The sequence below is a fragment of the Hesperophylax consimilis genome, chromosome 14 (genome assembly GCF_061612785.1).
Source record: "Hesperophylax consimilis isolate HC1 chromosome 14, BYU_Hcon_1.0, whole genome shotgun sequence".
NCBI lineage: Eukaryota > Metazoa > Arthropoda > Insecta > Trichoptera > Limnephilidae > Hesperophylax > Hesperophylax consimilis.
In genome coordinates this window covers 29682046-29709322 of record NC_142849.1, presented here as the reverse complement: position 1 = coordinate 29709322, position 27277 = coordinate 29682046, and the positions used below count along the sequence as shown (strand labels likewise).

The 27277-nt window shown below is 33.7% G+C and overlaps 1 protein-coding gene across 3 annotated transcripts in view; it reads right to left on the bottom strand.

The window, feature by feature from the left end:
- FER (tyrosine-protein kinase Fer) overlaps nt 1–27277 on the bottom strand; it is a 230696-nt gene that overhangs the window by 5067 nt on the left and 198352 nt on the right. For 2 of the 3 annotated variants that reach the window (XM_089639727.1, XM_089639728.1), the window contains exons 3-11: nt 20960–21056; nt 19411–19612; nt 16875–17012; nt 15242–15529; nt 10889–11102; nt 9558–9761; nt 5009–5203; nt 2926–3102; nt 1503–1716 (exon numbers count right to left, since the gene is read on the bottom strand). In XM_089639727.1, coding sequence (XP_089495853.1) covers nt 1503–1716; nt 2926–3102; nt 5009–5203; nt 9558–9761; nt 10889–11102; nt 15242–15529; nt 16875–17012; nt 19411–19612; nt 20960–21056 — 1729 coding nt within the window. The remainder of the gene's footprint in view (nt 1–1502; nt 1717–2925; nt 3103–5008; nt 5204–9557; nt 9762–10888; nt 11103–15241; nt 15530–16874; nt 17013–19410; nt 19613–20959; nt 21057–27277) is intronic. The other variant, XM_089639729.1, reaches the window with a different exon arrangement.

The window sequence follows — 27277 nt, the reverse complement described above, 5'->3', positions numbered from 1 at the left end:
AAGCGAGAATTTAAACCTTATCGCTATTGATAGGGGCTCAATTTAAAATATTACACGACGTAGTGTATCGCCTTAATTGGGACACATCACTTACAAAGATTTTATCCAAAATAACTGGCTGTTTCAAACAAGCCAAGTTTAACCTCTCAGAAAAGGACTTTTATTTACTTTGTGTTCCTTTGCGAACTGTCAAAACGCGAAAATTTTTGTGTTATTCACGAGTTTTGTTAAAAGCTTCATAACTCACGTTTTGGGAAACGTAGCCTCATTCTAAAAAATGTTTTGGAAAGATTATGAAATTCACTATCGTATTGTTTTGTTGTACGTAAATATTTGCGTTTCTAAATATACATTTTCTGAAAACGTCAAAAATATCTAAAAATCGCTGACCATTATTTCAAAGCTGTGAAAAATGTACTGTTTTCTGAGTATCATAAAGAAATAACACTTTATATATTGAAGAAATATAATTAAAAACTATTAGTCACCTCAAAATATTAACCGTCCAAACTAAAATATTTTTAATAAATTATTTAAAAACGCAATAAATTATGAACGAACAAGATGACAAATCCAATCGACTTAGATAATGCACCTCTACATTCCATAGATATTCTTGAATACAGACGCGTAGCGTTATTCATTATCGATACTCTGTTTTTTAAATCATGGCAATCCGTATACTAGTGATGGAAATAAATCGATTTTTGTAAAATCTCGCGCGTTTACGTGAAAAGACGTACTAATGTCTTGACCGCTATTGTCATATTTACGTCTTTTGACGTTCTAATGTTCCGAGTGGTTAAGGTATGTTAAAAAATGTATTTATTGAGCTTTTTTATGTGTGTACAAACATAAAAAATTCTTAGCTAAAATTTGTTTACTGAGATATGTTTTGCATCGAATTCAAATCTGAATTTGTCTCAATTAAAGGGAATGGTGTCTAAGATAACTGAAGCACTCAATAGTGGTTTCTGTTCCTTGGATTTTGGACTAAATGGCTGAACCGACAAAGTGGTGTACCAATTTCTGAAATAAACATAATCTTCTATATAAATGAAAATGTTTGTTTGTTCAAAACCTTAAATCTCCGAAACTTCTTCACTGATTGTTTTGCAATTTTGACACAACGTTGCTTTCGAATACGCGTGTGTTTTTATAAACCATGCCTCTCGGAAGAATGATAGGCCTTCTAAACTCACTAGCCTCTGACATCGACATTTTCCACCTGAGCATTACTAAATTTAAATTACTAATTAGGCAATTATGATTGTATAATGTATCTTTGTTAATGGATATTTTTATTCTGTAAATATACATTTAAAATATAAATAAATAAATTATATAACTGTCACCTGTGACAGGTAAAAACAAGCTTTTTTTGAAAAACAGCGCCATCAGTTGAACGTAAAAGCAAAACGCATTATTGTTGCACAGACAGACAGAGCCACAACAAAGCGTGTAGGGGTACAGCTAGTATTTGTAATAAATAATATTTGTACCTGAAACCAACTCCATTACAATCATAATGGGTTGTTTTTGAACACAGATGCCGATCAGCCGCACTATGTTGGGGTGGTCGTACTGCTTAAGTATCCGACCCTCTTGGAGGAACGTCCTCTTCTGCTCATCGGGCAGGGTCATTCTGCAGGTCTTGACAGCCACCTCTTGCTTGGAGCTCTTGAGCTGGGCTTTGTAGACGTCGCCGAAGTTACCCTGGAAGAGAAAAACATGAAAGATAAGACTATAGTTATTTTTTATAAGGCATTTAACAACTTTTGTAAAAGAGAAGTAGTTCTTGGCTCATAATTCAACGGTTACAGCTTTGAAAGCGGCAATTTGAAAAATACATTTTAATTTTACTAAAAAAGGTTGTCACAAATAACTAAAATGAAATAGTACAGATTATATTTGCACCTCGTTCCAGTAGTGGATACTGTCAGATTCACCGTGGTGAATGACCGCATTCAGAATTAAAATGTTGCTTGAAATGGTTTTAGCCATGTTTGATACATACTCTCAGTATCGTCTTGGAGAGAGACCACAATTTAAAATCAAAACAAAATAATTCTTATTAAATACATAATAATGAAAATTGAAAAGCTAAATGACTTTAGTTGTTATAAGACCAGATCTGAATAACCAGGTAGGTACTCCCCATCTTCTTCCACCTCAAAAAATTCCTCAAATAGGGGATTCCAAAGACCTACTGGCGCCAGGCATTTCTTCTGTGGCAATTAAACTTACTAATTTCGGTCCTTGGTTTATGGATAAGTAAGTTACGTGAAAGATTCCCACATAATGCGTAGCATTATTCAAGTTCAATGATATTTTTATTTTCAAAATTAGAACTACTTATCACATCAGACAAGTGATAAAGTAGGTACCAAAATTATTTCATGAATTAATTATTCTTTATTTGAAATGCATATTTGTTTTGTTCAAATACTTGACAGATGCTTAGTTGAATTAATACAGTAAAGATATGTTACTGAGACAATGCGCGTGGTTTCACTGTACTAGGTCCAGTGGACATACTTTAGCGGCCCGTTCATACACATATTCTACATTTTTTATTCAATTAGTATGAATGAATAGATAGATGTCGTAATTTTTCAAGTTAATTAACATTCAATATGTAAATTTCATGCTTTGAAAGGCAATGATCCTGAGGCAAAATATATATTTTTTAAATACTTTTGAACTTCACAAATCCTACAATAAATTATAATATTCCACGATTTCTCTGTCTGCGCTAGTCAAATATAAAAGACTGGTTGCTATGCCACCCAGTTCTTTCCCTTCGACCACACAACTGGCTTCATTGGCATCCATACATACTCAAATGGGCATGAAACTGACTAAGTTTATAAACTACATTTTAAACTTTATATACTAAACTTACTAATAAAAGGTGTAACTTACTCTTCCAACTTTCTCCAAGAGAACGACATCATCATTGTTCAGCTCCCACCGTTCTCTGGGCACTGGTCTCCTCAGGACTGCTCCGGACCTGCCGGTGACAGCCAGCCCACTGTTCTGCTGGTAGAGGATCAGCTCCTTGACTGATGGGAAGGCGGGTCCCTCGAATCTGAAGTGACCCTGGAGAAAAAAATAAGTTATTTAAGTATTTAACTTTGTTGGAATTCATTTTTTTGGTAAAGGTTACGAATTCCGCTTCACGGTAAATATGGAATGTTTACTTTGTATTAATACTTGAATTTAGTTATATTATTACTAAAAGTCACTATAAATGTTGGGGAACCTTTAATAACGCCTGCTCGCGTCCCCTTTAGAGTTATATCCCAGTTTTCAAGTAGTTTGTGGGCTACGCTAGGTTTGTATAGACTGGTTTGTGATTTAATTCTAATACGATATTATGAATATAATCCAACTCTTGATATGAACATAGTCGCCGTCAACGGCGACTCATACTAATTGACATATCGCTTAAGTGACAATAAACGAAATTAAAATTAAAAGTGCATATTTTTCCGTCTCCCCCGACATAATAAATCATGTTTTGAATTAATAAAGCTAAATCCATTTATTTGAAAGTGAAATATTGCGTATTAAGAGTGAAGCGGAATAAGAGAAAAATAATATTTTTTTATTAACTTTTAAAAGTTGTACCCATCAATGTAATATTTAAGCTATATAAATGAAACATGATACAGAACAAGACTACCCGAAAATCAACCCTTAAAAAACAAAGTTTTTTTTTCAACCTAGTTGAACCTTCCTCCCCGGGGCCTAGAGTCGACTGTGCTAACAACTGCTCCAAATCCTTATTTGGTAGGACCAACATTTATTTTGTATATTAACTGTTGTAATGTCATCCAATTTCAGAAAAAGCGTGATTGCCACCAAAAGTCATCGACAGCGAGTCCATTTGCTGAGTTTCAGCTCGATTGGATGTCGGGAAGATTTGCATTCATTCATTCAAATATGTGTATTTAAAAATAATATATCCGTACACTATACACGGTGTCCGGAAACTCGTAGTACAAGCGGGAAACTGGAGAATCTACACCACATGGGGAACCCAAAAAAACATAAAGTTTTTTGATTTGAGCATTTTCAAAAAAAAAAAAAAAACAAAAAAAAATATTTTTCGGCTATTTTAGGGTTAAAGTTTTTTCTGGTGTTTAGGGTTGAATAACAGATGTTTTAACCCTGCAGAGCAGAAATATTTTATGATTACACCGGGTTAAATGAAGGGTGATTTCAAAATAATGCTTCAAATCCGAGTTTCTTCATTTGTTTTACTTTCAAATAGTTTTAATTAGTTGGGTACTTTGATCTTCAGTAATAATTTATAAGAATTTGATTAAAAAAAAAAAAAAATCAACTTCAAACTCGATTTACTCGATAACGAAAGCTCAAATAAATAAAAAATATACTACAAAATCGACTCCAAATGTGATGTAGATTCACCAGTTTCCCGCTTGTACTACGAGTTTCCGGACACCCTGTATAGGTAAAAGTTTTACTAATAACTTTATTTGCGACAACTGCATTCAGTCCTTCATTAGTTAATTTCCTAAATTCATCCTTTTCACTTTCAACTTACAAAAAAAAAACTCATCCAGAATTGCTCCAAGAAATAAATTTATAAATAACTCATAGATATGAAAGAAAATACTGTAAATTGTGGTAATAACACAGGTGGGAGTACACCTGCTTCCCACCCTCTGGCTAGCGTTCAATCACCAATCTACAAATATTCATGATAGTTATATTAGATCTCATAATATTCATTTGCAAGTTGACAATACAAAATGGAGTCTTATTTGCATTAGATATTTTCAGGATTTTATAAATTCCAGATTTCAGAAAACCACTGGAATACCGTATCTCCAGTGAAATCCCTATTTACAAACCATTTACGGCCCTGCCACTTAGAGTTTTGTTATCTATTATTTACGGCAGTATTTCTTTATGCTTAGTGCCAAAATGTTTGTGTAAGCGAGCAATCAATTCAATATCGATTACAAGAATTACTTACTTCGGGTGTGGTCTGCACAATGAAGTGTTTATGTCCGCCCCAGCAGACTGACAGAACTGTTTGGCACTCGTCGTTCCTTGTTGTTTCTCTGACTAGAAAATCTCCGTCCACTCGTAGAAGTCGGACCACTTCTTCCCTCGGCAAGACTCCGTGGAACCATTCTTCATCCACCAGTGGTCGTGTTGAGGGCTGCAACTGTTATAAAAGGATTATTAGAAATGTCGTAAATATGTTATAATATCAAGCAATATAACCACCAAAACCTAACCAAAACATGTAAGACTGTAAAATAAGGAATTGATCGAGCGTCAATTGCCACATAATATAACATAGGCCAATTATGTCTCCCGTGATTCACCTTCTTCTCTCGACAGCATCCCAGACCTTTAATGAAGTTCACCAGGGTTGTCATTTGGTGTGGCTCCCTAGGTAACTGAGGCTCCTCCCCATCGGTATGGGACATTGTCTCCACAGGTTAATCAGAACAAGTTATGCTTTGTGAGGTCCATACCAAAAATCTTTAAATTTGTTCTTAAAAATTTACAATAAGACCATTAGCCAAAGAAGATGTTAATCAACTGAGAATTTTAAATTATGCAGTACGTATAAATATTGCATTATAATACAACATTATGTGTGTTTGTGAAATAAAATTTATACAATGTGTTACATTTAAAAATCAATTTTCAAAACAAATAATATTATGCTTCAATCCTCAAATAACCTGCGTTTAATCATGTTTACCTAGCTTAACACTTTTGCATTGACAGAATGTTAATAAATTCAAGAGAAATTTAATTTATGTTGGCACAAGTAGCTTGCATTTCATGGCAAAAATATTTCACAGATTTCTGAAACATAAATTTCAAGCTAATTTGGAATATTTTTAAACATTCTTTCAAGGTCTTAAAACACAAGCCTGTTTTTAACAAAACTAACATAATAATGAAGCTACTAACTGTGGTATAAATTTCTTTCGGCTTTTTTTTCTTCCTCGGTGCTATGACTGGAGGCATAATATGATTGCCATATATTGCGTCCACCATCGTACAACACTCAGGTAAGTCCTTTACTGAACCACAATGCAAACAATAACACGCACTTTGACAGAACTGTCCGCAAGCAAACTTGACACACAACCACCGAAGTTCCCATTAGAATCTGCGTAAATGACCGGCCAATGAAATAATTTCTTTTCGAGTGCGTGGGGAACATAGACATACAAATTAATAGACTTGCCCTAACATGAAATCTAGGTATCATTTTGACGAGCTGGAGGCGAACCATGTGACCATATTTTTGGCACCAGTAGGGTTGGAAAATGCTTTGAATAATCTACAACATCACTGGTACGTTGAAGAGCACACATTGAAATAAGCAGGCTCTGCCCAGAAAAGTTCGCTAAAGTCAGGTAACGGTTTGCAGCGCAGTCCTTTGGGGGACTTTTCTGCGCATGATTGGAATTTTTTTTAATGGTTAAAAACCAAACCGCCTTCAAATCGGGTTGCATAGTGAAGTGGGTAAATTATAACACATTTGTAAAGTGTTTAACTAAATAGTGTAACAAAATATTCAGTTTTGGAAACAAGCCTGAACTTTTGTTCACCCTATTTGGGATTTAAGTATTTTACGCAGCCAGCCATTTGCGCACCATTGTAAAAAGGACTAGTAATTAAGTAGATTTTATTTGTGCAGACTAAATAGTGATATTACAATGCAAGTTTCCAGTATAATGTCAGATTCATTTGTTGACAAATTACAGAAAGGGAGAAAGGTAACGCACCCTCCGCGCTCCGCACAACCTGGTTTGTTCCCGTTTCCCTGATGGGCTAGTCTATCAATTTGTATGTCTATGGTGAAGAACAAATCTCTTGGCAAGGTTACAATCAAACGTCACAGTATACTCCTCAATCGTAAACAGATACAAATGCCAAACTTCTTTCAAGCTATTATAACCCTTACGCAATCAGGATTCTAAAAGTATATTGGTGGATACTATCATTCTCTTGAGATGTTGAGAGAATTGGTAGTTCAGGATGTTTAAATATAGAATTAGTGGGCTAGGTGATTTTATTTATAACTTTTACGTGACGTATTTCCTGTCAAACATGGCCTAAAAAACATGCGTTTATTCAGCGTAGGTGTAACAAGTCATATTTATGGAAAATGAAAAATTATTTATTATCTGCTAAGTGATTCTATTGGTTTGTATAACCATCATAGGTTAGGTGGAAAAGTTTTAAATGAATAAATGTTTTGATACATAATTTTAAAATATAGATATTTATTATTCAATAAATAATAATTTAAACAGGTTGTATTGTATTAATTATGTTTTAAATAACAACATGCATATATTTAAGAAACGTTTTAATTAGCAATATAATATTTACAATGCAAATTAATATGTACAAAGTTTTTATAAATAATGAAGTAATTTGTTAAAATAAGCACAGGATATTATATTATAATGTCAAAACCATTACCCGATAATAAAACATCAATTTACAACAACAACAAAAAACATGGGAAAGAAAACAAACTTTTCAGACATTACTTTCATACTTTGCTTACCAATTATGTTTTGTATTATCAAAATCTCTCACTTTTAGTAAGAAAAGAAAATGAATTATGTATGTAAAAATCATAACAAAGATAAATAATCATTATCATTACAAATTATTATAAGCAATAATTAGTTGCCTGAAATATCCATACAAATTGAAAATATCTCCCGAGTAAAAATAAATGCCGCCGACGGGAATTGAACCCACACCTTCTGATGTCCGGTCAGGTGCTCTGGACCACTGAGCTACTTTGGCTTATTTCCAACCCGCCAAATAATTCAATATGTACTAGTACTTCAATCAACAATTACTGCTTATTAGATTTTTTCACCTGTAAACAACCAACTTTACTTTTGTTGGAAAGGCTTTGTAAGTGCTAAATTTTCCACTAGATGGCGTCGAGACATATTATATCTACATTTGTTGGTTAAATATTTTGACTTGTCAAATATTATTATTTTTTTAATGATAAACCAATTTTTATAAGACAAGGTTTTTTATGCAAAGCACAAAGGATAACAAATTATTTTAAGCAATAATTTGTTATCCTTTGTTCTATGCATAAAAAATCTTGTCTTATAAACATTAGTTTATTTAAAAAAAAATAATTATCACTACAATAACATAATATTACTAGCACAAACCCGTGAAAAATTATGCTATAGTCTGAATTATTGATAAATCAGTTCCAATTTTGAAAATGACACCAATAAGATAATTTTCTGTTGAAATATTAGTAACTTTAACGCTTGTTTGAATTCTTTACACGATCAGTTTTAATTTTTAAAATGACACTTAATTTCTTTTTTTTTTTTTTTTTCGGGAAATCGACAGTTTACATTTAATCAGTTTGTACAGAAGTATTGTACAGATAAAATAAAACCAATTATGGATTTCCTCCTTGTGACTTTACCTCTACTGAGACAGCATAATATGGAAAAGCAAATTTAATGGAACAAAGTTATGATAGTTATAATTAGTATTTTCAATGATGACAACAAATAAAAATCACGACTAGGGTCAGGCACTAGGCAAGAATAAATAATTCCACTTCTAATTGGGATAGTAATATTATGTTAAAGGATTAGAAAATAAATAAACAAGAGGTACGAAAGAGACACCTGATCGAAATTATGGTTCCCCTTATTTTTTTTTAAAAAGTCCTGTTAGTCAAAATAGGCCCAGGAAGTTTGAAGCCGGCCTAAATAACAGTCCAATTCCATTGAAATGAATTTATCAGCGTTATTATTTAAAAAAAATTTAATCATATAATAAACTGATTTTTTTGCAGCCTGGAAGATCACGCATTGTGACGTTTTTTTGTGATAATCTGTTACTTTTATGAGAGTCTCTCTAGACTATTTTCGCACTGCCAAACTTATTACAATTATTTAAAAAAAAGTTTGCTTCTGTACATTTACAGAAATGCTGCTTTATATAAGGCAAGTTGGTTTATCGAGAAATCCCAGGAATCAAGCTGCAACTGATACCAATAAATAAAATAAGAAAAAGTGATGTTTGATAATGATGTCAATTTATACATATTATGATTGTGAATACTATACAAGTGTCGCAACTGCTCCCTATTAACCGGAGCCAGTGGAACTATGGCATCCCTAATTGGGGTATGTTGTGAGGCTGAAGGAAGCAGGGTGAGGAAGAAGATAGAGATAGGGGGAGGTAGGGAAGAATAATGTAATGTGTCAATGATAGGTGAAATGTTTGCTCTTATCGGTAAGTGCGGTGGTATATCAGCCGTGCGTTCATGCTGCATTAGTAAGGTCACTCACCACGACACTGTAGGTCGCGTCACCCCCATCGCTACTGTTAGTCGACAGGCTGTGGACATCGTCATCCAGAACCCGCCTGCGCGAGAAAAAAAAACCCACTCCATTCTCCGGCACAACACACTTGTTAAGGGCAAGGTTAGATTTGCGGAAGTTCAAACGCTTCTTTTTTATGGCTCTCATCTTGGAGTTTACCGAGAGGTTGATCAGGGTGGATGGCCCTTCGCTGCCCCCTCGCTGGGCCCTTAGTTTCAGTGACGGAACCGGACTGCAAGGGGCTGATTTGCGGCGTGAAAACGGACGTCCAAACGCTTTGAAGAGTTTCCTCTGCGGCAACACCGACGCGAGGTGTCGTCTGATGGCATAAGATGCTGACGACGCTATTGAACTACCATCACCCTAGGGGAGTTAAGAACTTACTGTTGAAGAATGAAAACTCAAACACATTACCAACACCATAGATTATTTTCATTAAGTATTGGAATCACATATGATTACCCCAACCAAGTTTTTAAATATTAATATGAAATATGAGTATGTATTGATAAAATATACTATTAATAATAAATTGGATGTGATCAGATCAATATTGTAATATATAATGTATATAGTAAGAACTTTAAGAAATAAAAACAAACAAATGAAAAAGGCAGTAGAATAACATAACCAACTTTTATGTCAAACGATACTACGAAAATAATTTTTTATTGAAATAGAAAATATATGTACCACTTTGTAAAGTTCACTGTCCTATTAAAGATTGCTTATGCCAGTCTCATATACATAGTAACTGCAGATCTACAAAAAATGTTGACATGTGCGACACATTGGTATGAACACAAGGGTGCTAGTGGATATGTTTTACACTAGTTCAGATATTAGATAACATACTTACAAACTTGTCGTTGCACGATCCAGCATGTATTTGGCTGTAAAATGGAGTGGTCCAATATTTTCGTTGTACTTTCTTCATGTTCTCCATTAAACGGTTATATACCAATATATTTTGGAGAAGATTACTAATTGGTACATATAAGTATAAAAAAGGTAATGGGGTCAGTTTTACTATGTATTTTATAAACATTCATCAAAAGATAGTTGCTGAACTGTCTGTAAGTGACATTGAAAATGTCAATGCAAAATCGTTAAGCAGTTGAGTCGCTCTATTCATTGGCGTGTTCTGAAAGGCATGAGATCTCCCGCGATCTAAGCTAACCTCTTTCAAAGTAGGTGGACTAAGTACAGTTCCTGAGATTGATGATATATCGGAAACAGACCGCTTCGGCAACTACATATTTCATTCTCTCACCTGTCCATAGCCATTGGTCGGTGACCTGGGAGAGGCACAGTAGCTAGGCCTGTTGGCTCGCTTGTCAGCAATCGACTGCTGTTCAATGCAACCAACCTAACATGACATAATCTCACCTGTCTATCGTCGTTGGTTGATGACCTGGGGGTGGCACAGTAGCTAGGCCTGCTGGCTCGCTTGTTAGCAACCGACTGCTGTTAAATGCAACCAATCTCACCTGTCTATCATCGTTGGCGGGTGACCTGGGCGGTGTGACGTGTGGCGGGGTGGCGGGATCAGGGCAGGCGGCAGGCGCTTCCTCGCAGCCCAGCTCGCTGAGTGCCTGGCGCAGCAGCTCAGCTTGTCGCGTCCACTGACGCTCACTGCAGCGGAGCTCCGCCAGCTCACGCCCCCCTTCGGCCACGCAGGGGCTCTCAGGGGTTGGGGAATTTCTAAATAATGACAGGTTAATTAGTATAATTCCAATTCAGGACAGCAACAGTGTCGGATAATCTTGCATTGGCTTTTAAGCTAGATTTAAGGTAAGGACAAGGTGGATCCATGTAAGCAACGCATTAAGTAAGACATCTGAAGAACTTACAATGCAAACATTTTCTAAGAAAATACATGATTTAGAAACACACTAACTTGTCAAACGCAACTCAATTTTACACCCCCCATGCAACACCATGGGGCGTGTGAAAGAAAGATGGTGGTGGTGAAGGGTCTTGCAAAGAGTTGATTTGACATTTAAGATTATGTGTGTTATGGTGTTTATTGCTCGTTTTGTTGTTAAAATAGGAGATGAACAACTAATAGATTTAGTAAGGGATCCATTGAATATTGCGATACCACAATTTAAATTTGTGTGCTTAGGTCAAGTGTGCATATCGATCTGGCAACGTGGATGGCCCCAAGCAAGCAATCCGTTTCAATGTATATCCCACAACGCTGCATGTTTTGACACACTGTATATGTTTTAGTGAACCTTCATGGATCACATATGTGAAAGCCGCATTGATCAGGTTAATAAAAGAGGCGCATGGGTCCAATAGCAGACTAACATCTGTATGTTTGGGTCACCGTAAGATGGATGTCATTTTAAATCAGGACTTCAGTTTATTGCTAAATCCCATACTGATTAGAGAGGAACAGCTTGCCCTGATCTGGATTCAGAAAAAGTGGATAAGGCTGCAAATGACTGACACTTTAGAAGGCGTTTAACTCTACATAATATCTTTTCAATGCTGACATTTTCAACACAACCTATGCCACCTAGCGGATTTTTTGACGTATGTCAATGTATGTGTTTTAGTAAAACTTAACGGATCACATATGCAACATCTGCATACTGAGATTACCGTCGATGGATCACATATGCAACATCTGCATACTGAGATTACCGTCGATGGATCACATATGCAACATCTGCATACTGGGATGACCGTCGATGGATCATATATGCAACATTTGCGTACTGGGATGACCGTCGATTGATCACATATGCAACATTTGCGTACTGGGATGACCGTCGATTGATCACATATGCAACATTTGCATATTGAGATGACCTTCGATGGATCACATATGCGACAGCTACTTATATCAGGGGAAAAATGCTACATGAAAGACCGCAGCAGAGATAGAACTACGATTTAAAAAGATGCGGAGGAGAAAATGACTATAAAAAAATATATTTATTTTTCGGAATAACTTTATTGAGTAAAACCTCAAATTGTAATATTTAATTATTGAAGACAATATTAGCGATTTCTAAACGAAAATCTGAAACAGAAAAATCAGAAAAGGATACGGTCACATCTAGGATTCAAACCCAGAACCCTTGTCTTTCCGGGACACCGCTCTACCACTGAGCTAATGGGACCCTATCCCCCTCGGTCACTTTTAACTGTATCATACTTCGAATAAGAACTACCAACATTGTCTTCATTTTTCACCGCACATTTTTATTGGCAACTATCTTTATGTATGATCGCAAGATTCAACCGAGTGACCGAGGGGGATAGGGTTCCATTAGCTCAGTGGTAGAGCGGTGTCCCGGAAAGACAAGAGTCCTGGGTTCGTGTCCTAGATGTGACCGTATCCTTTTCTGATTTTTCTGTTTCAGATTTTCGTTTAGAAATCGCTAATATTGTCTTCAATAATTAAAAAAATATATGTACATCAATGATTACACGTGAAATGGGTGTTGTAATATCCTGGTGTAGTGAGAAAGTTTTAAAGTCAAGTTTTAAAATGAAATTTTCCGCTTCTACGAGAGATAGAAAATATCAGATGTCACCAGTGAAAGCCAGAATTTTTTTGCTTAGAACTTTAACATGTTTTGAGGCGAATTTTAAATAAATGTGGCCGATTACATCATAGTACGTAATGTTATTTTCTAGCAGTCCCTCTCATTTGTGAATGTAGACTCATGTTCTGTCACTGGAATTGACATGTTTACGTCTACTAGACGTCAACTACCGTTCTTTTTCATGTAATAATATCTCAAATACAGGGTGTCCGGAAACTCGTAGTACAAGCGGGAAACTGGTGAATCTACATCACATTTGGAGTCGATTTTGTAGTATATTTTTTTTTATTTGAGCTTTCGTTATCGAGTAAATCGAGTTTGAAGTTGATTTTTTTTTTTTTTTTTTTAATCAAATTCTTATTAATTATTACTGAAGATCAAAGTACCCAACTAATTAAAACTGTTTGAAAGTAAAACAAATGAAGAAACTCGGATTTGAAGCATTATTTTGAAATCACCCTTCATTTAACCCGGTGTAATCATAAAATATTTTTGCTCTGCAGGGTTAAAACATCTGTTATTCAACCCTAAACACCAGAAAAAACTTTAACCCTAAAATAGCCGAAAAATATTTTTTTTTGGTTTTTTTTTTTTTTTTTTTGAAAATGCTCAAATCAAAAAACTTTATGTTTTTTTGGGTTCCCCATGTGGTGTAGATTCTCCAGTTTCCCGCTTGTACTACGAGTTTCCGGACACCGTGTATAAGCAACGATTCCGGAAATAAATTTTCAAGGTTGAAATTTTGTGAAAGGCAAGATATAACGGCATGTTTATTTCATTTCATTTGTGTACCCATGTACCTAGATTTTAACCTTTTTACGCGCTTTCATGAATCTTTCCAAATGCATGATACAAATACCTTTTATCCTTGTTATCGAACTATATTTCTACATTGAAATAACAATTGTTATTGAATTATTTAGATTTGTATGATTAGATTAGTAGGTACTGTGTTCATTCGTGTTGAATTGTGTAAAAGGGCAATGTTAGACATTCTCCTATGATGATCTACGTGGTCGAGGGGTAGTGCTCTCGACTAGCAAGTCAAAGGTCGCGGGTTCAAATCCCGGCATGCGCAAGTAAATTTTATTTGATTCATTTATGTTATTTCACAATTTAGTTATTTCAAATAATATGTATAGTATATTTGCGGCACTTTCCAGAGTGGGAGATACTTTAAGTATCGCCCTGGTGTAAGACCACCATTCAGAATTGAAACGTTGCTTGAAATGGCTTTGGTCGTGTTTGGTGACCAGATCTGAATAGCCAGGTACTTCTTCCTCTCCCCATCTCTTCCCCCCCCCCACTAACTTCAGCCTCACAACATACCACAATTGGGGATGCCACAGACTCACTGGCTCCAGATGGTTGGGAGCAGTTTAGGACTCTTGCAGTTTTACATAAAAAATAAAAACCTAACAAAAAATCTGTGATGGATAGCTTGACAGTTTTATGAAAATTGAAGAGTGGGAATTAAAATAAAATGTTCATATATTGCTGGCAACGGGTGGTGCCGTCATGTAGGAAGAGATTAAAACAATGTTTCCATCTTTCACCAGAGCGACACTGAGAGTGTCTTATGATTAGGGTTGCTGTAAGGTGCTAGGGTTTAGTCAGGACGGAGATGAAGGGTACACAAAAAACAAATAAAATGTCACACAAACTGAGTTTCTGCCGTCTACACGGCCGCAGAAAATGTTTGGTGATCAAACAGTGTTCCAGCATTGTGCAGATTTAAGTCGGGACATTATAAGTTTTGTCGGAACAGAGGGCTCGACAGTCCCAATATATCGGGACGTATGGTAACCCTACTCATAATTTGCATTTTATTTAAATATTTATAAAATGAAAGAATTGGCACATCAGCACCTTCATGTTTAAAAATCAAGATCCTGTCTTACCTCTGATAAGATATGGACAGTGAACAGTAGAAGCATGATAAATAAACTGAACTTATTGCTAATTGGTTCAGGACTATGACATCCATTTACAGTAAATCATGATAAATAAACTGTACCTATTGCTAATTGGTTCAGGACTATGACATCCATTTACAGAAAAAGCATGATAAATAAACTGTACCTATTGCTAATTGGTTCAGGACTATGACATCCATTTACAGAAAAAGCATGATAAATAAACTGTACCTATTGCTAATTGGTTCAGGACTATGACATCCATTTACAGAAAAAGCATGATAAATAAAGTGTACCTATTGCTAATTGGTTCAGGACTATGACATCCATTTACAGTAAAAGAATGATAAATAAACTGTACCTATTGCTAATTGGTTCAGGACTATGACATCCATTTAATCTGGTGCCATTAGTGTTGGGGCTTCCGCCATTTCTGAGGGTCCCATTAGTTGTGATGATTTCAGGACCTTGCAGTCCGGTCTGCTTTTCCTTATTTTCCTGGATATTGGTTTCTAGTTCCTGTAGTTTATTTTTCAACCACTCTACAGTAAGGTTATCTACGGTGAGTTGGTTCGCTTGGAGTTTTCCAGACGTGTCTTCAACTAACGAAGGCTCGAAGGAGAAGGTGGCTGGTTCGGATGGCGGGGTTCTGAAATAAAGAGTTTTGGTTTTTTTATTGTTTAGACGGGTAGGTTAGGTTAGGTTTAATAGATGGCGCTATTTTAATTATGATAGAAAAAACACTTATTGCAAGTTATGCTTTAAAATATTAAGATGATATTATTGCATATTCACGGGCGCAAAAAAATAAATTCATCTTAATTTTTGAAAGCATAACTTTAGAAAGTATTTTTTTCTATAATAATTAAATTAGCACCATCTATGAAAGAGCAGATTATGAATTATTTTAAGTCCAGCCTTAAGTAGGTATGTTATTTCATTGCCAGAAAACTGTATTATTTGGTTAGTTTTTTATAATTAATATGTTTTGAATTATCGAAGAAAGCAAACACTTTGTGGCTTGACATTATACAAAATGAAACAAACACTTAGTTTTAAACCACTTTAATTTCGAGTTATATTAGTCACTACGTTATAGTTATATTAGTCACGACTAATATAACTCGAAATTAAAGTGGTTTAAAACTAAGTGTTTGTTTCATTTTGTAATATGTTTTGGTAAGAACTTTACAATTATTCTAAAGCCTATTAAAAAATATATGGTAAAATAATTGAGGACAATGTTAGTAATTCTAAAATTCAATTGGTAGAGTGTTGGTCTCAATAAGACTAGATGATCTGGGTTTGAGTCCCAGTTACGACTGTTATTTTTCTCAATAAGACTAGATGATCTGGGTTTGAGTCCCAGTTGCGACTGTTATTTTTCTCAATAAGACTAGATGATCTGGGTTTGAGTCCCAGTTGCGACTGTTATTTTTCTCAATAAGACTAGATGATCTGGGTTTGAGTCCTAGATGCGACTGTTATTATTTTTTTGTTTTTGTATGTTATTCTATTTTCATATTATATTCATTGAGTTTTTGATATTATTTACAATGATTAAAAATGAGATTTACTACTTTATGCTGTAAAATTTTAATAGTAAAGTACCACATTAGATGTTTTAACAGCCAAACGTGGGGTTGAAATATGAACAAAGAGCTCAGTTTATTTGGCCGTCCGAACGTGTTTATAAAAAACATTCTTATTATTTAAAGATGAAATCATTAAAGCATAGTTTATAATAAACTTATACACATAAAACATATTGGCAAAGAAGTTTTGAAAACACTGAAAGGAAAAATATTATTTCAACCAAGTTTTTAAGAAATATTTTTCATAATATTGTAAACTCTGTTATCAAGATCAACCCAAAATATTTATAAAAAAAGTTTAAAGTTAAAACAATAAATAATGGCAAATCAAAGTTACGTACAACAATGGACAATTGAATTAAAACAATTATTGTATTTGAAATTTAAATTGAACCTTACATGAGTTTTTCATTGAAGTCTTTGTATTCATCTTGCGGTTTGATGTTTTGTATTATTTGTTCTATGGTTTTTTGACTTTCTCTGCATTCGTCTGAGGTATTGTCTGTGCTCTTTGCCACATCGAGTAAAAGTGACCGCCTGAAAATAAAAGGGGAATAATACATTATTATAAAAAAGTAATACCTTTGAACATTAAAAACATTATGAATTTTTAACTTCAAATGTTCTGAAAAACTGGCATTCAACAACTTTCCTTTCATTTTGCAAAGAAAAACATAGAAGAAATGCTTCCGTTTCAAATATTATGCATTCCAATTTAACATTTCTTTAAATTGAAGTTGTGGGTAGGTATATTCATGTACCTTAGAATATTAAGCCCCCGCATACCCGATTTGTACCGATTTATAACAAGTTTCTCATTAACTCTAAGATTTTAAATTCAACAAAAAAATATATGTTATTTTTTAAGATAATTATAATAAGAAACGTTAATTATATGAAATTCCCTCGATAGAAAAAAATAAGAAAATTATTAAAAAAACATTTTGTTTTGTTATTTTATATGTTATAGGCATGAAAAAATTCACTGTGTATCTTCAAATGCAACTATAGCATTTCTTGAGAGATTTTTGCTCTATTTGAAACGAGTTGTGTTTTATTTTATATTTTCACCATTTTCGCTTAATTATTATAATTTTTGAATATTAGCGCGCTCCCTCTAACATATGTATTTACATTTCTCCCTTTCAAACTATCTTTGAACGCGTACTTGGCAACTCTAGCCATTGGGCACTAGTTTAGCATAGGTAGCTAAATCATGCATAATCCATTAAAATCATAGACATTCAAACTGACAAGACTAGCCCATCAGGTAAAAAGAAGGGGGAACAAACAAATAAAAACTGCCTACAAATTACTAGTCCTTTTGGCTCGCAAATTGCTGGCTGTGCAAAAAACTTCAACAAATCCCAAATTGGGTTAATAAAAGTTTGGACTTGTTCCAAAAACTGAATTTTAAGGCAGTTCAGTTGTTTATCTGGATGACTCTTAATGGACCGCGCTGCAAACCGTTTACTTTTCCGCCCAGGATCTGTTTATTTTAATGTTGGTTCTTCGGCGTTCGACATAAGACTGATCATAAATAAACCACTCACTAGATCGATAACTTCGGGCTTTTTGTATGAAACAAATTGGTCCTAAAAATCCATAGATATGCCAATATATGGGCAGGAAAATTCTCATTCAGAGCCTACTTATTATACTTTACACCAATGAAAAACTCTGAAAGTTTATTCCATAGACTTTCAGAGTTTTTCATTTTTCATTTTCATATTTCGGTTCCAATTTTCGATCGGAGTTATACCTCCCTGAGACGTCTTAGATTATTCAAAGCATTCTCGAACACTCCCTGGTGAAAAGTATAATCACGTGGTTTGCCTCCAGCTAGTCAAAACGGATTTCATTTCGGGGCAAGTCTATTAATTTGGATGTCTGTGATTAAAATTATAAAAAATAAACCAAGCCTCACAACTCGTACCACTAGGAGAGGCTAGTGTAAATCATACTGCCATCAGAATGTTTGGGAAATGTCAGAAGTTGTAGGTGTTATTAATATTCTACAGTATTGGGTATAGGTATCTAGATTGATTTCATACGGCACATTTAAATTGTGTTATTAAGAGTTAATCTCTTAACTCTTAACATGCAGGAAAGTACAAAACAGATTGACAGAGCAATAAAGATAATATTTGATAAACATAATCCAAAGATAATCTCATATTCAGTTGGATTATAAACAATGTGTCAGTTTGTTTTATACCTGGACTTCCCTGGTACAAGATAACAATATCATGTTGTGTAATTGAATCTTATATTTTGATAACAAAGATGAAAGCATTGCACTTCTTACACGCCAACACATTGTGTTTTCTGCAACGGGAGGGGGGGGGGGAATTAAAAGACATGAGGTTGTTACAGACGAGTGTTGGTGTGAATCTTAGAAATGATTGGTTGACATTATTTAAGGTTTTTAACAACTGGGTGGTGGGGGGGGTTTACTAAACCCAATAACAGCGTGGCTTCGGAAAGGGATCCCGGATCTTGAACGTGAAACATTTTAGTGCTTTAGTGCACCAGAAATCAGTTTACTTTTCTTGTAGTGTCACTTTTTTATTAACTGAGATTTTATTTTCCAATAAATCTAATCCGAAGTTAAAATTTTTTAGGTCTAATTTGAAAAAAAAAATCGATGAATAAGAGATGTTGGTCATTCGAGATTTTGGCAATCAGGATTTTGGCTTTCGGGAACAAGGTTTAAGGATGTTGTTCATTCGGAATTTCTAATTTCATGATTTAGTCATTCATGAGTTTGTAATGCGTGATTTCGTCTTTCGGGATTTCGGCATTCTGATTTTCGTCATTTGTGATTTCGCCTTTCATGAGTTTGTAATCCGTGATTTCGTCTTTAAGGATTTCGGCCTTAAGAATTTCGTCATTCGTGATTTAGTCATTCGGGATTATCTGAAGGATTACTCACCAGGCCACGATGAAGGCGTCCTGAGCTGCCCGCTGCCTGGCAACAGCGGCCGGCAGCTGTACGCCCTTCAGGTCCCGCTCGCACTCTGCAGCCGCGGCCAGCAGTAGCACGTATTCGTTGTGCGTCAGGTGAAGCTTCCGGCAAGCCTTTTGGTACTTGTCGCGCATCTCTTCCAGCTTGCGCCCGCCTCTGCCCGTGGGGGCTGGAAAATACAATTAAAAACATTAGTATATCATATTTATTTTGAAAATTGAATCCATAATGCTAGTAGTTCTGTATCAGCAAAAAAGCGTGTTTTTATATTTTTCTTATTTAACACATCAAAACCATAATTATCTCTGAAATTATTAAATTTTAAAAGTAGGTAAATACTTAAATACCTACTTAATTATAAACCATCATGTAACTTTTTTTTTAAATTTCAAATAAGGAATTATATAATTTGACCAAAGAAACTATCAATGAAAATTCTGTTTCCAATTTTTTTCAGGTAGGTACCATAATATTGAAAAGCTCAGTTAAGTTAGCCACCTTAACCCAAGTAAGGCTTGCTTGAATAATAAAATATATGCAGCAGATTTCGAAACCGGAAACGGCACGTTAAAACAAATTTACAGATAGATGAAATGCCAAACGGTCGAGTTAAAATAGGATTTCGATTGGCTCTGTCAATTATTAATACGCTGTCGTCTTTCGTATACAGTACAGTCGCTCAAGATGTTAACTGTCTACGTAAGTGCTGCCATCTACAATTTTCAAAGAGAACTGTTGAAATTTTCATAATTAGTATATCAGGTGCACATTCTGTGTGGGTACGATTTTATTCAATTTGATAGAAAATTTTTATGGGAGAGGTTAAGGCGAAGCTTAATGCTAACTCACTATTTTGATTAATCTTTATAACGAATAGGTTTACACTGTGAACACAAAAAATATGCTTTAGCTAAATTGAAGGTTTTCCTATCGTTTCGCTTCAGTACAAAAAAAATATAAATGTAAACTATTAAAAAAAAAAATTTTTTTCAAACAAATGTATGAACGCGTAAAGGAAACTAAGTACTTTAAAAAAATACGGTATTATAGCTAATATTATAAACAAACAGATAATCCTTAACTTGTATATCTATCAAGCTAGGTATAAATAGAATAAGTTATACATATTTTAATAATATAATAAATGCGAAAACGTATTTGTTTTTTTTAATTTTTTTATATTAACTCCACACAGGAGGCCCTGATAATTTCCCTCAGGGCCTATGTCATCTTTGGGGATGCTGTGTGGAGGGTCTTTTTGTGGAGAGGAAGGAGTGAACATGGGTCTTGAAGAGTCCCATGTTGTAGGAGGGAGGAAACACAGAGGCCGGCAGTTTGTTCCACAGCCAAGCTGTTGAACTTTGTTTGTCCTTCTTTGATTTTTTTGAATAGGGTATATTTGGAGGACTGGGAAGTGACATAGGCTACTTTCATCCCGGTAATTCCCATGGGAAAATTCTTTGTACAGCTAATTCTCCATATTAGATAGTCTATAAATAGATATTTTTTTACTTACATTTAAAATAATTTTCTTCAAATTTACTCCTCATTTGTTTATATACTTCTAGGTACTTTTGGTATTCTGCTTGCTTTCTGCTGACATCCTCAGAGAGCTAAAACAATAAGAAAAAATTCATTAGCAAAACATTAAACATTTTTCAAAAGACAATATTATTTCTGGCAGGAACAAAACAATTTGGCTTGAAATAATATAATACAAATTATTTATTAACCCTTCAAGCTAATTTGTTCGCTTTTGGGAACAGGTCACATGGTCTCATAGAAATCGTTGTATCTCCCTTACTTTCATGGTGAGAAATATGATCTAAACGGTGTTAGAAAGAGAAAACGCCACGCTTTATATTCAAATCTAGAAGTTTACTACAGACAAATTTAAATGTGCACTTTTATATAAAAAAAATAAACTTTGTGAATTTTTTTATTAATTATTTTTTTTATGAAACGACAAAAATTTGAGGTGACAGTAACGTTTGTAATACATAAGCCTAAAAAATTCTTGTGTTTTAGATATTTTTTTTATCAGTAATTTTAGTTACAAAAAACGTAAAATGAGTCATTTTTATATTCGCATTCAAAATTTTAATACATCAAAAATTATAATTTTATTTTTAATAATAAGATTTGAAAGCGTATATTATCACGCTTCAATTGTAGTTTTTAGTTTCCGGATACATTCAGAAATATTCCACTTATTTGGATTTTATTGCAAAGCGGAAATACTCCGATCGTCTGTCAAAATATATATTTTTTATTTAGTTATAAAATTACATTTTATATCTAGTATAAACCTTTTTTTTTACTTATTTCTATTAAATTGAGGAAACTTTACAATACATCTAAAACTTATTCTTTATCGTATTTAGGCATAACCCACGAAAAGCATTAGGGTATTGTAAATTATTCGTTGTCTCACACTTCATCCCATTGCTAGTTTTTTCTGCATAATAATTATCTTAGAATACCTACTACAATTTAATACTGCTCGCATACCTATATTTTGTAATAGAGAATTTTGTAAATATTACATAAGCCTTAGGAGTTAAACATTTTATGTACAAAACATGCCGATATACATGTTAATAGTAAGATGTATCCAAAGTACGATAGTGAAATATATGAATAAAGCATTAATGATGTTGGTTCAATTGAATAAAATAATTGATTGAAGGAATTATCATGCAGAACTAAATAGATTGTCCACCAACCTGCTTTCTGTACCGACTATAAGAAACTTCTAGAATATTTCAAATTAGAATGAAGAGAATGAACGTTGTGACAAAAATTACATCCAATTTTTTTTTCAAAATTATAAATAATCATGTAGAATCTGCAAAATTAATTGAACTTTTAGTTTTAATATTGCATTTAACGTTACAATAATTTATATTTTTTGTTGATACTTTGTAATTTAAAATAAAATAATAAATTAGTAAACACCACTTTTGTTTTTATACTTAACTAGCTGTACCCCGCCACACGTTGCTGTGGCTCAATCTGTCTGTGCAGATAGAGAAACACTAGCGCCTTTTGCTTTAACGTCCAACAGATGGAGCTATTTTTCAAAAATGCATGTTTTTACCTGTCACACTTGACATCTATATAATATAGGTATAAAAAACACACGCGTATACGAACGCAACGTTGTGTCAAAATTTCAAACCAATCGGTGAAGAAGTTTCGGTGATTTGAACAAGATTTTGAACAAACGAACAATTAGATTTTTATATATATAGATGCCGACCGGGTTTTGCTACACGCGTAGCTTCTTCAGGGCAGTACAATACTCTACGAAAATCTAAAATCTGCAAGTAACATGTGTTACAAATATACGAAGCCTTCACAGTGGGTTCATAAATAAACCATTCACTAGATCGATAACTTCGGGCTTTTTGTATGAAACAAATTGGACCTAAAAACCATAGATATTCCAATGTATAGACAGTAAAATTCTCATTCGGAGCCTACTTATTATACTATACATCAATGAAAAACTTTGAAAGTTTTTTACATAGATTTTCAGAGTTTTTCATTGGTGGATATAGTTAGGCAAACATATGACGTCACAATATTTCGGTTCCAATTTTGGATCGGAGTTATACCCCCCTGAGTGGGTTGTGTTAAATGGACTAGCACCAGAAGTAGGAGGAGCAGGTGGAGGGTTGGAAAAAGAACTTTGTCAATAGGGAACAACTTAAGAATAAGACTTTTACATATTAGATATTAGAAGATGGAAGGACGGACGAACGAATGGATGAATAATCCTCTTTTCAGTATCACTCTGGGAGTGGTTTCGTTTCAATGCAATTATCTACAGAAACGGATATCACACTTTCGTTTTACGTAAATGTGGGCAAAGTGCCGATTTGTGGTCAGCCGAACACTGAACACCTGTGAGAGATGGCGCAGAATCTAGCACGAGAAAGTGTAACACCTGTGATGGAATAACTACAGAGGATGTGGATACAGGTCACTGAATTTTACGATTAATTAATTAAATTTCAAAAAAATAAAGTACATAAATCAAACATACTAATTTCGATTGTCAGTGATAATGTCTGTTAGTTTTAATTATCAAAATTGGAACTGATTGTGGGAACTAAGCGATAAAGAAGATAATTTTAATAATAATTCAATATTTGAAATGTGTATTTCTTTTTTTTAAATTTCCTAAATGATATAAATCTGAAACACTAAGGAATATAAAAATTTATACTAACGGTGTTAATTTGAAAGATAAATTTCTGATTGTATCTCCAATAGCTCCTTTGATAGGCAATGATCCTTAGGTAATTTTTCTATAAATACTAATATTTTCACAAATCCTACAATGGGGTATTTTCTCTGTTTTATATTCTAGAAAAAAAAATTGAATAATAACGATAGTGAATTTATTTATATTTTACTTTTATGTTGACGAATACGTTTTTGACGATTTAATGTGTGCCTTTTTCGATTTGCCGCCAAAACGACATGTTCGTTACGCCGTTCGACGTTGGTGAGAGCCATTTTACCAAACATTGGCGTTTTCTATGTCATAATGACGTTGTAGCCAGTAAGAACCGTTTTGGAATGTGCGGTATTAACATCAAAATTTTTAATGAAAATATTAAAATTACACATTTTTATTACAACTTTATTATTCATAGTTTATTAAAATACCCCATTATAATAGTAAAAAAATATGTGAATTAAGAAATAAGTCATGACAATTACTAAGAAATTCTGGTAAATGGTGTGCATCCTCCATATTTATATAATCCTCCTAAATGTATTACAGATGACGGTTGCCCTGTATCCGAGAACAAATTACCTGTAATTATTATGATTATTGGTAAATGATTAAATGTAACTGCGCCGAATACTGTAATAGGATGCTGCATTTATAATATGCAAATAGGTACACGGTGTCCAGAAACTTGTAATACCAGCGATAAACGGGTGAATCTACATCACAAAACATGATAAAAATTTTTTGATTTGATCTTTGAAATTCGAGTAAATCGAGTCCGAGGTTGGAAGTTTTCAAGTAAAATTAATATCAGCTGTTTAATATATCAAAGCGTAGATTCAAAAGAAAAAAATTAAACTCTTAGTTGACGAAAAAAACAGAAAAAAATAAGTGCTAAAAATAAAAAATTAAAAAAGTTTTTTTTGGGGTTCTGTACGTGGTGTAGATTCATTAGTTTTCCCGCTTATACTATGAGTTTCCGAACACCGTGTATAATATGAAACTCTCACTTAATAGTGGGAGATTGTATTGTAAATAACGCACTGTATATTTATTATATTCTAACTAGCGCAGACAACCGGATACTATTTTATAAAAATATATGTACAAAAAATAAAAATATGTTTTAAATACCATGGAATCAAATCCCGGTCAACTGCTTGGAAGGCAAAATAACGGCGGCATAAATTCAGTACCTATCTACATGTAAGTACTGAAAATAAAAATGATGTATTTTTGAATTTTATAATGTTAGTACATACTCAAATCACAACCGAAATTATACTGTTTAATGATTAAATTCGTGTACTAAGTTAATTTCGCGTGTAGATCTATCTATTTCATACTTAAATAACTCGTCTCAATTTTTAATAATATGCGGCAGTTATTTCGGTACATTTATACGTGATGAGTCTTAGAACGACGACAGAGTGGAAAATACTCAAAATACTCTACTAATACTCTAATAATAAGTATCACCCTGGTGAAAGACCTTAATTTAGAATGGAAAGGTTGATTGAAATAGCTTTAGCCGTATGTGGTGACCAGATCTGAATAACCAGGTAATTCATAACCAGAGATATGCAAAATGGGTATCCAAAACCATTTGAAATGCAAAATGGAAACGGGTCAAAACTTTTCTATTTTAAAATGCAAAATGCAAAATTGTTTTTAGAAAAGCATTTCAAATTTAAAATGCAAAATACCTATTTTCAAAATGCATTGAAAATGCAAAATGGTTTCTCAGGTCAAACAATTAAAATAATTATAGAATTTTTAAACAATTTTGTCATTTAATAATGGACATCAATGTAGAACAAACAAATTACATGATGGTAAATCCAAAAACACCACGACTACAGATTATGAAATGAAAAAAAATTTGCGCGGGACTAATGTTGCTAACGTAAAAACATAGAAACTGCTATCTAACATTTAATATTACAACGTCATGGCCCCATGTTCAGTATTTGAATCAGTATTTTTGTAATGGTATCACTCAATTGACAGGGCTCCTACCAGGGAGCAACTTGACAAATGTAAATTATCTCTCATAGCGAGGTTGAGGACCGACTGATATTTGGGGCTTATGAAAAAAAGACGAGTGGAGATAGTAGGAAGAATGTTACAAAAAAGCATTTAAAATGGAAAATTCATTGAGAAAAGCATTTAAAATGCAAAATGGAAAATACCCATTTTGCATTTCCATTTGAAATGGATTTATTTGAAATAAAGCACATATCTGTTCACAACCTTACCGTGTATAAAATAAGTACGAAAAATAATACTGTAATATTCATTAAAAACATTTTATATTCGAAATCTTATGATATTGATTGAATGAAAAATTAATTTATTCATTTAACCGAATTAAAATTCGCCAACGAACATTGATGCCCAATAAATGAAAGGTCGACGACATCGATATATGGCGTCGTTGAATATGTTTATAATTTAATTTGATATGTAGGTGTACATTATTTACATTTAATGACATTGAATACAAACATAACCATAAATAAATAATCATTTATTTGAAGAACACTATATAAACATGAAATAAATGCATTTCTTATGCAATTAAATAAAGTACCGCATGTCAGTTAGCGGCAATACAGGGAAAAAAATAACTGGGTAATTATTATTGCTATTGACCGATTTCGTGACTTTTCGAGAACACCGAATAACTGCTATCCGAGTAGGTACTTAACTAGTACTTATCTAATTATCTCCGTACCGGTCCGAGGTAGTTAAAGAATAAGCCTGTGTCCGCAGTCGAAGTTGGCGGACATTGTCTATGTTTTTTGCTACCATAGACAAAAATAATTCAAAAGTAGAATCAGGTTAATCGCTTTATTTTTTGTCAGAAATCATCTCGTTCATTAACCCTTGAAATGCTATCTTCCCGTGACGTAATTTAGTGTACCGGGAGTAAAATGCCAATCGCCCGCCGTATGCCGGCTGACACTATTTTCTTGATAACTGATTTGTTTTTTGGATAATGATGTTTTTGTAAGTTGTACCATCTTACCAGATAATGTATTTACGTATTTATAAACATTGTATATATCTATCCTATGTAGTTTCCTCAGGATAGCTACTTATATTGAGAGATTTTTTTTTCTCTCTAATTTCATAAAAAATGTATTTATTTAAAGGAGGGTGTCTGTGCGGGCGGCGTGGATTTGATTTTTATACAAATCTACAGTTTTATTCCAATATTGATTTTGCACACTTGACATTCAAAACCAGATGAAGAAAAAGCCCGGGCTAAATGCCGGGGACTGGCCAGCGTAATATGATGAGGATACAGGAAAATAATTTTATAGTTTTATTATATGTTTCTGCTAAATAAGCGTTCTTTACAATAAAAAATAAGTGACATACAGTGATTTTGAAATCTAAAATATGCATTTGACATGTAATTTTGTGTCGCGCTATTTCATAGATAAAATAAATATTCGCAAGTGACCAAGAGATAAGCTAGAAAGATTCATTATTTCCTTGCTAAGCGAATAAAATATAATATATGTTAGAATGCTACGAGCATTTTTTGGGGTTAAAAATACCATACAATCGAGGCAA